This window comes from Bison bison, unplaced genomic scaffold (assembly GCF_000754665.1).
Source record: "Bison bison bison isolate TAMUID 2011002044 unplaced genomic scaffold, Bison_UMD1.0 scf7180017864313, whole genome shotgun sequence".
In the NCBI taxonomy this organism is placed as follows: Eukaryota; Metazoa; Chordata; class Mammalia; order Artiodactyla; family Bovidae; genus Bison; species Bison bison.
In genome coordinates this window covers 1,849,021-1,861,439 of record NW_011494885.1, presented here as the reverse complement: position 1 = coordinate 1,861,439, position 12,419 = coordinate 1,849,021, and the positions used below count along the sequence as shown (strand labels likewise).

The following is a 12,419-nucleotide window of genomic DNA, read 5'->3' as shown; positions in this document are numbered from 1 at the left end:
TGAGAGACAGCCCTGGGACTTTGAGCAAAAATATTGGGTAAGAGGACTTCCCTGGTGGTACAGGGGATAAGAATCTGCCTGCTGATGCAGCGGACACAGGTTCGATTCCTAGTATGGGAAGATTCCACATGCCACGGAGCAACTAAGCCTGAGCTCTAGAGCCTTTGAGCCGCTACTACTAAGCTCACTGCCACACCTACTGAAGCCCAAGTGCCTAGAGCCCACGCACCTCAATAAAGAGTAGCCCCCACTCACCGCAATTAGAGAAAGCCTGCATGCAGGAAAAAAAAAAAAAGAAAGAAATTGGGTAAAAGAATCTCTCTTTAGGAGCAGGAGAAAAGTTCCAGGCTGGTAGGACATAAGACTAGAGCTTTGTATAGTTATTTTGCCCCTGCCTGGGAGGGCCCTGCTAAGAGTGACTCTAACATGAAGGAAGCATGGAGAGATGCAAAGAAATAAATCCCTAATGACATCTCTGAGAGCCTGGATACACCCAAACCTGAAGCATTGTATTACCTCTGGATATTTTTAGTTAATGGAACAAACATTTTTTTTTTTTCCTTATGTGAATTGGGATTCTATCTTTTGCATCCATAAAAGCCTGGATTGAATTAATATTCCCTGCCCATTTTGATGCTTGTGGCAGTCACTGTAAGTGGGCTAAAATCTAACAGCCATTCCTAATCTTCTCTTCTACGCCTGTACTCCTCAATAGAGGATGAAAAATCTAAATACATGCTTTCTCAGACTACTTTGCAACTAAAGGTGGTCATGGAGCCAAGTTCTGGCCAATGAGACATAAGCAGATGCCTATCAGGGTGATTCTGAGAAATGTATTATTTTCTGTAAAAGAGAGAGATTATTATTTATGCTGCCTCTTCCCAAGGACTGTGTCATATAGTTGTCCTGATTGTGCTTTCTACAACACCAGAAGGCCCCGTTTCCATAGGCTACTTAGTAAACGCTGACCTCTACAGGGTGACACCACATACCATCTTGAATACAGACATGATGTCTGGAGCTGTGGCAGCCAGCTTATGACCATGAGGGAAAGGCCACGAGAATCACAGAGCTACTGAACCAGCACCCTGATGTAGCTGAGCAGCTTAATCAACAGGAACATAGTTAATAACTGAGCAAGAAAAAAAAAAATTCCCTGTTTGTTCACCCATTGTGTGTGGGGCTTTCCAGTACTTGCGGCCAAAGACAATCCTAACAGAACATCACCCTTGACTCACTCTTGTCGTAGACGGGCTCAGAGAGCACAGGGTCCATCCGGCGCATCTGTCCTTGCTGATCCCTGTATGAGGCCTGGAAGCAAATCCTCACAACATTCATGTCCACCTCCTGATGGTTCTTCAGGGACCCAGCTGTGGGGGAGATATGGGAAGGCTGACTGTGGGTGATGGAGACCCTAGTAAGGGGATGGGGGACAAGGAAGAGATGGGGCTGGGGCAATGGTGGATACTGGAAAAGGCAAGGGGACGGGGTGGCAGAGGGGTGAGGAGTTTGGGAGGATGGGACGCTGAGCTAGGCACAGGGACTCACCGTTGTAGGGGTCAATGCCCAGCTGAATCTTCCGCTCGATGGCAGCCTCGATCTCCTTCTTCCTCACACACTGGATGCCCAGGTTGTTAAAGCTGAGTGGGGGAAGGGGTGACGGGAGGCACTCCTGAGAGGGCAGGTGTCACCCTGACCCACAAGACGGCTCTGGCAGATGCTGCTGTGGGGCTCACACCCTCAGAGGCCGAAGCCGCCTCAGGCCCAGGGTTCCCAGCACTGGGAGGGGACTGGGGCTCAAACCCTTAGGGGTATGGAGGATTCCTGAGAGAACTTGGGAGCACACCTTATCTTTATCACATGAAAGTATCAGTTAACCTCATTTATAAGAAGAAAACTGCCAATTAAACTCAAATGTGATATCAATTAAAAAAAAAAACTCTCCAAAACAGCAGAGATCAAAACGCTGGATAATACCCTCTGTAGGTGATGTTGTAGAGCATCAGGCACTCTCACTCATTGCTGGAGGGACTGTAAATCACCCAAGTGATCACGTACTGGAAAACAACATGGCAGTTTTCATTCATTCCACCAAGATTTCCTGAGCACCTACTGTGTGCCAGGGACTGTGCTAGGCACAGGGAACAGAGGGATACATCAGGGAACAAAAGAGAGAAAATCTCTGCTCTCACAGAATTTACATTTTCATTAAGTTTATAAATTGCTAAAAGTATAAATGCACAGATGTGGGGCCAACAACTTCATTTCTAGGAATCTATCCTAGAGAAGGGTATATTTGAAATCGTTCATGAATAATAGTAACAGAGCAACAAGAGATTGGAATGAGTGTCCATTAATAAGAACACATTCGATTAATTGTTAACATCCATGCATTGGAATACTATGCAGCCAATAAAAAGGATAGGACAGTTCTAAATAGGAATTATCTCTCTGATGTATTAAAACATAAAAACAAGGTGCAACTGTCTCTACCATTCATAAGGGAATGACAAATATCTATATATATTTGTCATATATATTGTTGCCATTGTATATATGTCAATGTATATATATACACATTGTCATATATATACGCCTATATATACATATAGGCATAGCAGCTCTTTAGTTGCCTCCAAGAAGGGGCACTGGTGACTAGGGGACCAAAGATGGAAGGAAATTCATTTTTCACTGCACACCCTTTCTGAACCTTTTACTTTTTTAAATTGAAAACATATAAAGTGAAAGAAAGAATGGGCCCTGCAGTTAAGTCAGGTCTGGAGTCAAATCCCAGCTCTGCCACTGGCTATCTGGGCCCCTTTACTTCTCTGAGCCTCGGTTTTCTCCTCTACAAAGTGGGGATAAATATAATGCATGTGAATGTGCATGCAGCAGGATTCCAGGCCTAAATGAGACCCTCCACTGTTCCCAGACCTTGGTTTCCCCATCTAGGCAATGCAGTGGGGAGAGTCTGGATAAGCTGCCCCAGCCCTAAGGTTTTCTGGGGTGATCCTCAGCCCCTCAAAATCTCCATGACCAAGCATAAGGGGTCAGGGGTCAGGTACCTGTGCCGAGGGCTGACATGAGGCCGGAGCCGCACCCTGCAGACGCCGTCCGTGCAGTCTTTCCCCACGAGGCTGTGGGGATGAACTCGGTGAGGCCAGTCCTTCCACACCAGGCAGGCGGTCACCTCCACCTCCCGCAGCCCTCCACAGTCCCGGAGCTGCAGGAAGACGGTGCTCTTGAGGTCCCATCGCAGACACCTGCACCCATCCAAGCCTCCTCTGGTACCTTCTCTCCCCCTCAACGATGGAAGTGTGTTGGTTGAAGACCTCTTTTAGATCCTAAACCCAAAGCTTCCAACCTGGGGACCTCATAACATGAGAGCTGACCCACAGATGCACTGTCTTTGGCCACTCGTCTTAAAAAAAATGGATGCACACAAGGTGTCCAAGTGTGGTCCACAGATAGCTAATTAATAGTGGGCAGACCTGGTAGACACCACCTTAACCAGGCGATCAAGGTCAGCATCACCAATAAGGGGCCAACAGAGCACAGGCATCCTCTGTTGGGATGAATCACGAGCTGGAATCAAGATTGCCGGGAGAAATATCAACAACCTCAGACACACAGATGGTACCACTCTTATGTCAGAAAGTGAAGAGGAACTAAAGAGCCTCTTAATGAGGGTGAAAGAGGAGAGTGAAAAAACTGGTTTAAAACTCAACATTCCAAAAACGAAGATCATGGCACCCAGTTCTATCACTTCATGGCAAATAGAAGGGGAAAAAGTTGGAAACAATGACAGATTTTTATTGTCTTAGACTCCAAAATCACTGTGGATGGTGACTGTAGCCTCGAAATTAAAAGATGCTTGCTCTTTGGGAGGAAAGCTATGACGCACCTAGACAGTGTATTAAAAAGCAAAGACATCACTTTGCTGACAAAGGTCGATCTAGTCAAAGCTATGTTTCCAGTAGTCATGTATGGATGTGAGAGTTGGACCATAAAGAAGGCTCTGTGCAACCCCAGAATCTAATCATGAGGAAATGTCAAACAAGCCCTAACTGCAGGTCATCCATTCAGACATATCTGTGTCATGAAAGACAATAAAAAGATGAGTGAGGACTTCCCTGGTGGTCCAGTGACTAAGACTCTGTGCTCCTAATACAGGGGCTTGGGTTTGATCCCTGGTTGGGGAACTAAATCCCACACACCACAACTAAAACCCAGAGCAGCAAAAAAGAAAAAAAAAAAGATAGGTGTCATATTTGAACAAAAAGAACAAAAAATGTATTTTGATCTGCTGGTAGTTAAATAACGTATACATATGTCAAAATTCTTAGAGCTACACACTTAATATTTGATCAAATACAACTCAATTTCCAAAAAATAGAGGCGAGAGACTCCAGAGACAACCAAATGCAACATAGGACCCTAGACTGAGGAGCGAGAAATCATTATAAAACACATTTTGAGGGACTTCCCTGTGGTTAAGAATCCACCCGCCAATGCAGGGGACATGGGTTCTATCCCTGGTCCAGGAAGATCCTACATACCTGGAGCAACTAAGCCCGGAGCAGTGCTCTAGAGCCAGTGAGCTGCAGCTACTGAGCTGGTGCATCACAGCTGCTGAAGCCCTCAAGCCTAGAACCAGTGCTCCACCAGAAAAGAAGCTGCCAAATGGAGAAGCCAGAGCACCACAACGAAGAGAAGCCCCCACTCAGCACAAATAGAGAAAGCCCGTGCAGAACAAAGACCCAGCATGGCCAAAAGTCAATCAAGCAATAGATCTTAAAAAAAATATGGGGGGGAACAATTTGGAAATTCCAGCATGGACTGGATATTAGATGATATTATGCAATATTACTGACTCTTTTCTAGGGGGATAGTAATCAGTGTCGCAGCCATGCAGGAGCTTATTTTTAGAAGATGCCCCCTGACGTATCTACAGGTGAAATAACATGATATTTACAACTCATCTGTAAATGGGTCTGCAAAAAAAGCAACGTGCATATCTGTGTGTGTGTGAGCACTATGCATGTGTACGTATGTTTGTGTGCATGGAAAGAGGGTCAGATACAGCAAATTGAGGTAAAATTGAGGTCTACTGGTGAATACAGGTGAAGGGCACACAGGTGCTTGTTGTACTATTTTTTTTACTTTTTCTGGAGATTGCAATTGTTTTCATTCTAAATTCATCAAAATGTGTACATTAAGTGTATAGTTTTTGTATATCAGTTATACTTCAAAGAAAGAAACAAACAAGAAACCTAGAAAAAAGATTTAAAAGATTTTTTTTTTTCAAAATAAAAAGTTGGGGCGGGGTAGGGGAGGGAAGGACTGAGAGTTTGGGATTAGTAGATGCCAACTATTATATGTAGGATGGATAAACAACAGGGTCCTACTGGATAACACAGGAACTATATTCAATAGAAAATAATATATGTATAAATATATACATATGTATACATAACTAAATCACTGATATACAGCAGAAATTAACACGATATTGTAAATCAACTATAATTCAATAAAATAAAAATTTTTTTTTTAAGTTGGGGAAGGGACTTCCATGATATTCAGTGGTTAAGACTGCGCTTTCACTGCAGAGGGCACAGGTTTGATCCCTGGTCAGGGAACTTAGGTCCCGACCACTGTGTAGCACAGCCAAAAAAAAAAGAAGTTGGGGAAAATTTGGAGCCTACATTTAAAAGGTGTGAGACATCATGTTATTCCAGATTTCCAGGTTCTCCTTTTTAAAAAGGAAGTTATGACAACTGGGGCTGGAATTCTACTCAGCAGCTACATGGAGCAGCAGACAGGTACCAGTCCTGTGAGGTGGGGCCCAGACCCACTTGGTTTTCCTGGGTCACTCGCAGGGCTCTGCTGGTATCACAGAACCTCTAAAAAGTGTGATCTGAACATGTAAAGTGAAAAGTGAAAGTTGAAAGTTGCTCAGTCGTGTCCAGCTCTTTGGGACCCCATGGACTGAATTCTCCAGGCCAGAATACTGGAGTGGGTAGCCTTTCCCTTCTCCAGGGGATCTTCCCAACCCAGGGATCGAACGCAGCTCTCCTGCATTGCAGGCGGATTCTTTACCAGCTGAGCCACCAGGGAAAGTGAACAGGTAAAGCTGGTGCCTATAAACTACAATGAACAGGTGTGTCTCAGTGGACGAGTACTGCCCTCTAGGGGGGGTGTTTTGATACTGGTGACAATTTTGGTGATTGAGACACAGCAGGCAGTACACAGGGCCAGAGATGCTACCCAGCCTGTGATACCAGGACAGACCCACACAAATCCTATAAGACTTCTGAATATCCTGCCAGCATTCACATTGATGACAAGCCTGTTTGAAAAAGTCAGAAGCCAGAACCTCCTTCCGTTTTACATATATAGCATTTTTTTCCCAGGTGCCACAATGCAGGAGATCCCTGGGTCGGGTAAACTCCTGGAATAGGAAATGCAACCCGCTCCAGTATTCTTGCCTGGAAAATTCCATGGACAGAGGAGACTGGTGGGCGGCAGTCCATGGGCTCGCAAAGAGTTGGACACGACTGAGCGACTGAGCGCACACGCACACATTTTTTCCCATAACTTCCAAATACACTGAAGTGTCAAAAACTGCAATGGCTATGTTAATTGAGAGAGGACCGAATTTCATTTAGACTGAGAATTATTCATCACTTTGGTAGCTTTTTCTTCCCTCGCTATGCAGCTTGTGGGCTCTTAGTTCTTTGACCAGTGATTGAACTGGTGCCCCTGCAGTGGAAGCATGCAGTCTTAACCACTGGACCATCAAGGAAGTGAGTCACTACCAGTTATGGGCTAAACTGCACACTTCCAAAATTCGTATGTTGAAGCCCTAGCCCCAGGGACACAGACCCTGTAAGTGCTGTGCTTAGTCGTGTCTGACTGTTTTGTGACCCCATGGACTGTAGCGCGCCAGGCTCCTCCATTCATGGGATTTCCCCCAGCAAGACTATTGGAGTGGGTTGCCACTTTCTCCTCCAGGGGATCTTCCTGACCCAGGGATTGAACCCAAGTCTCTTGCATCTCCTGCACTGGCAGGGGGATTCTTTACCACTAGCACCACCTTCGAAGCCTTATAGCCTTTGCTACTGCTAAGTCACTTCAGTTGTGTCCGACTCTGTGCAACCCCATAGACGGCAGCCCACCAGGCTCCCCCGTCTCTGGGATTCTCCAGGCAAGAACACTGGAGTGGGTTGCCATTTCCTTCTCCAATGCATGAAAGGGAAAAGTGAAAGTGAAGTCGTGTCCGACTCTTAGAGACCCCATGGACTGCAGCCTACCAGGCTCCTCTGCCCATGGGATTTTCCAGGCAAGCCTTTAGAGAGGTGAGTAAATTAATCAGCCCTTAGGGGGGGGACTACCCTGATTTCTCAGACGATAAAGAATCTGCCTGCAATTCAGGAGACCTAAGTTGGATCCCTGGGTTGGGAAGATCCCCTGGAGGAGGGAATGGCTAGCCCACTCCAGTATTCTTGCCTGGAAAATCCCACAGACAGAGGAGCCCGACGGGCTACAGTCCACAGAGTCGCAAAGACACAACTGAGTGACTGACACTTTCACTTTCACTTAGGGTGAGGACTAATCCAACCTGCCTCTTGGCCTTCTGTTCTGAAGTGAAAGTTGCTCAGTTGTCTCTGACTCTTTGCAACCCTGTGGACTGTAGCCCGCCTCTGCAGGGCTCCTCTGTTCATGGAATTCTCTAGGCAAGAATACTGGAGTGGGTTGCCATTCTCTAAGAAGAGGTAATCAACCCTGAATATTCATTGGAAGGACTGATGCTGAAGCTGAAACTCCAATACTTTGGCCACCTGATGCAAAGAACTGACTCATTGGAAAAGACCCTGATGCTGGGAAAGATTGAAGGCAGGAGGAGAAGGGGACGACAGAAGATGAGATGGTTGGATGACATCACTGACTCAATGGACATGAGTTTGAGCAAACTCCAGAAGATGGTGAAGGACAAGGAAGCCTGGCATGCTGCAGTCCATGGGGTCGCAAACAGTCAGACACAACTGAGTGACTGAACAAGAAGAGGTAATTTGGATACACAAAGAGACACCAGTGTGGACAAAAAGGAGAGATCAAGTGAGGAAAGAGAGAAGGCGGCCATCTACAAGCCTAGGAGAGAGGCCTCAGAGGAAACCAACCCTGCTAATAGCTCAGTTTTGGCCTTCCAGCCTCCAGAATCATGAGAAAATAAATTCCTGTGGTTCAAGGCACCCAGTCTGTGGGATTTTGAGGGCAGCCAGAGCTGAGTAATAAACCACCTTAGCCATGAGATCCGATTCAGCGTCAGATATTAGGACAAACTGCCACCCCACGTGCCAGGATGTCAGACTCTAAGAGGACCACGGCCTTACCACTGGGGTATTCCCGCCAAAATTAATAACCTGATTTAACCTGGAAACAGCCAATACATCCAGAATGTGGGACATACTACAAAACACCTTCCCTGGTGGTCCAGTGGCTAAGATTCCGCACTTCCCAATGCAGGGGGCCCAGGTTCGACCCCTGGTCAGGGAACTAGATCCCACGTGCTGCAACTAAAAATCCACGTGCCATAACTAAAAAAATCCCTCATGAGGCAACTAAAGAGCCTGCACACCGCAGTGAAGATCGAAGATTCCTCGGGCCACAACTAAGCTGTCACGTAGCCAAATAAACAACAACAAAAAATGACACCTTTTCTGTCCTCCATAAACATCCCCGTCCCGAAACGCAAAGGCAGCCTGAGAAACAAACCCAGTCACACCGAAGATGCCTGTCTTTGTTTCTTGAGGATTCTGGAGGCTGGAAGTCCAAGATCAAGGTGCCAGCACCTTGGCTGGGTTCTGGTGAGGGCCTCTTTTGGGCGCAGGCTCTGTCACCGTGTCCTCAGATGGGGGAAGGCTGAGGGCGTTCTCTGGGACCTCATCTGTAAGGGCACTGATCTCAAAGGCCTTGCCTCCTACCACCATCACCTGAGAGTTGCGTGTGCTCAGTCATGTCTGACTCTTTGGGACCCCACGGACTGCAGCCCGCCAGGCTCCTCTGTCCATGGCATTTTCCCAGGCAACAATACTGGAGTGGGTTGCCATTTCCTACTCCAACTTTTGGAGTCAGGGTTTGAATGTATGAATTGAGAGGGTACACAAACATTTAGACCTGACGACTAAAGGCAGGACTGGACTAGACTGGATATTAAACAAGTAGACCAAAGGGAAAAACTATAAAGGATATCTGGGGTCAGTGGGATCAATAGACTATGGACTTAACCTTAGAAGATATTGTTGCACGAATATTACATTTCTAGTATGTGATAAGAGTGTTGTCATTATACAGGTCCTACCTTGCAAAGAACAAGTCATGGCTTTTGAGAGATACAGGCAGAAACATTTTGAGTGAAGTACCATACCTCCAACTCACTTTCAAATTGCCCTCTATAAATGTCTATATAAAGAGAGAGGCAAGGGTGGGGTGAGAGGGAGGCTCAAGAGGGAGGGGATATATATATATATATATATAATTATGACTGATTCACACTGTTGTACAGCAAAAACCAACATAACATTATAAAGCAATTATCCTCCAATTAAATAAAGAGAGAGGCATTGAGGGAGAAGAGACGGAAACATCTCACAGGAGGAAGCTGGCACCAGCACAGGGATCAGAACAGGCATCCCTGAGGTGGGCTGAGGCGGCACAGGTAAATGGGGGTGACTGACTATGCCAAAGCCTTTGACTGTGTGAGTCACAACAAACCGTGGGAAATTCTTAAAGAGATGGGAATACCAGACCACCTGACCTGCCTCCTGAGAAATCTGTATGCAGGTCAAGAAGCAACAGTTAGAACTGGACATGGAACAACAGACTGGTTCCAAATCAGGAAAGGAGTATGTCAAGGCTGTATATTGTCACCCTGCTTACTTAATTTATATGCAGAGTACAGCATGAGAACTGCTGGACTAGATGAAACACAAGCTGGAATTAAGATTGCTGGGAGAAATATCAATAACCTCAGATATGCAGATGACACCACCCTTATGGCAGAAAGTGAAGAACTAAAGAGTCTCTTGATCAAAGTGAAAGATGAGAGTGGAAAAGTTGCCTTAAAACTCAACATTCAGAAAACTAAGATCATGGTACCTGGTCCCATCACTTCATGGCAAATAGATGGGGAAACAGTGGAAACAGTGAGAGACTCTTTTTTTGGACTCCTAAATCACTGCAGATGGGGACTGTAGCCATGAAATTAAAAGACACCTGCTCCTTGGAAGGAAAGTTATGACCAACCTAGACAGCATATTAAAAAGCGGAGACGTTACTTTCCCAACAAAGGTCCGTCTAGTCAAAGCTATGGGTTTCCTAGTAGTCATGTATGGATGTGAGAATTGGACTCTAAAGAATGCTTTTGAACTGTGGTGTTGGAGAAGACTCTTGAGAGTCCCTTGGACAGCAAGGAGATCCAACCAGTCCACCCTAAAGGAAATCAATCCTGAATATTCATTGGAACGACTGATGCTGAAGCTGAAACTCCAATACTTTGGCCACCTAACGTGAAGAATTGACTCATTGGAAAAGACCTTGATGCTTGGAAAGATTGAAGGTTGGAGGAGAAGGGGATGACAGAAGATGAGATGGTTGGATGGCATCACCAACTCAATGGACATGAGTTTGAGTAAACTCCATGAGTTAGTGATGGACAGGGAGGCCTGGCATGTTGCAGTCCCTGGGGTCGCAAAGAGTCGGACACGACTGAGCGACTGGACTGAACTGAACTGAACTTAAGGCTGCATGTGGAAAGCACTTCAGGCAGGAGGAACAGCAGTAGCGAAGGCCTGATGGCCGGATGGTGGGGAGTGAGGGGGCTGGGTGCGAGTGGGCAGCGGAAGCTGGACCAGGAAAGGTCTTAGAGGGACTTCCCTGGTGGTCCAGTGACTAAGATTCCATGCTCCCAATGCAGGAGGCCTGGGTTCCATCCCTGGTCAAGGAACTAGATCCGACATACCACAACTAAGATGGAAGATCCCACATGCTGCAACTAAGACCCAGCACAGTTAAATAAATAAATAAATCTTTTTTTAAAAAAAGAAATAAGCAAAGGTCTTAAAGGATCTTGGGCCTCCTCCTGAGGGCACTCTGGAGACAAAGGAGGATTCTAAGCAGGGGAGAGGAGCAGATGTGTAATTTACCAGCACCTCTCTGGCTGCCTCAGTGAAACGGGGAGGGAAATCTGGAGGGGACTGAGAACTGGTCACCAGGGAGGAAGCTGGAGGTCAGGGAGCAGCTGGGCCTGGATTCAGCCCTAGTGGGATGGTGAGGACACAATTCAGGGTCCACAGACACTTGGGCAAAGATCCAGAAATACAAGAAGGCTCCGTATTGGAGAGGCATGAGGCACCAGGCCTCTCAGACATCACTGGGAGAGACAGTCATGGGTGCAACCCCCGAGGAGGGCAACTTGGCAATGGCTGTCAAATTGCCTTTGATGGGCCATCCTGCTTCCAGAAGTTTGGGGATTTTACTTTACTTTTTTTTTTTGCGATGCCACACAGTTTGCAGAATCCTAGTTCCCCAACGAGGGATTGAGCCTTGGGCCCTCAGGTAGGAAAGCACAAAGCCCTAACCCCTGGACCACCAGAGAAGTCCCTGTTACCACGTTTTGTAGAGAAGGCACAGAGGGACTGAGCAACCTGCCCGAGGCAGCACAGCTGGCAGATGGTGCAAGCAGGATTCGAACTCAAGCACTCTGATTCTTACCGTGAACCAAGAGGCTACACTGCCTTTACAGCAATGATTTTGATCAATGCTGTCATATTGCCAGGAAGAAGGTCTTTCTTTGAAAACTCTTTAAATTGAATGCCAAGTAACAGTGGTATCTGGAGAAGGAAATGGCAACCCACTCCAGTATTCTTGCCTGGAGAATTCCATGGACAGAGGAGCCTGGCGGGCTACAGTCCATGGCATTGCAGAGTTGGACATGACTGAGCATGACTAACACACACACACACACACACACACACAACAGTGGTATCATCCACCCCAGCAGTAGCAACAACAACAATAACCACCATAGGGACTTCTTCCTTGGCGCAGTGGATAAGAATCTGCCTGCCAGTGCAGGGGACAGGAGTTCAATCTCTGGTCCGGAAAGATCCCACATGCTGTGGAGTAACTGAGTCTGAGGGCCTAGAACCCCTGCTCCACAACAAGAGAGGCCACCGCAATGAGAAGCCCGCACCCCAACTAGAGAGTAGCCCCCACGCTCGGCAACTAGGGAAAGCCCACAGCAAGGAAGACACAGTGCAGCCAAAAATAAATAAATAGATGAAATTTAAAAAACAATCATCATCATCATAAAAATGCACAAATAAAGAAATTCGCGCATGTGACTCCTGGGGGCA

At 46.5% G+C, this 12,419-nt stretch overlaps 1 protein-coding gene across 1 annotated transcript in view; it reads right to left on the bottom strand.

The window, feature by feature from the left end:
- Window positions 1–12,419, bottom strand: part of RELB (v-rel avian reticuloendotheliosis viral oncogene homolog B) — a 28,823-nt gene that overhangs the window by 8,695 nt on the left and 7,709 nt on the right. Inside the window, 3 exon segments of the mRNA XM_010852688.1 lie at window positions 1,239–1,370; window positions 1,549–1,640; window positions 3,066–3,291. Of these exon segments, the coding sequence (XP_010850990.1) occupies window positions 1,239–1,370; window positions 1,549–1,640; window positions 3,066–3,291 (450 nt within the window).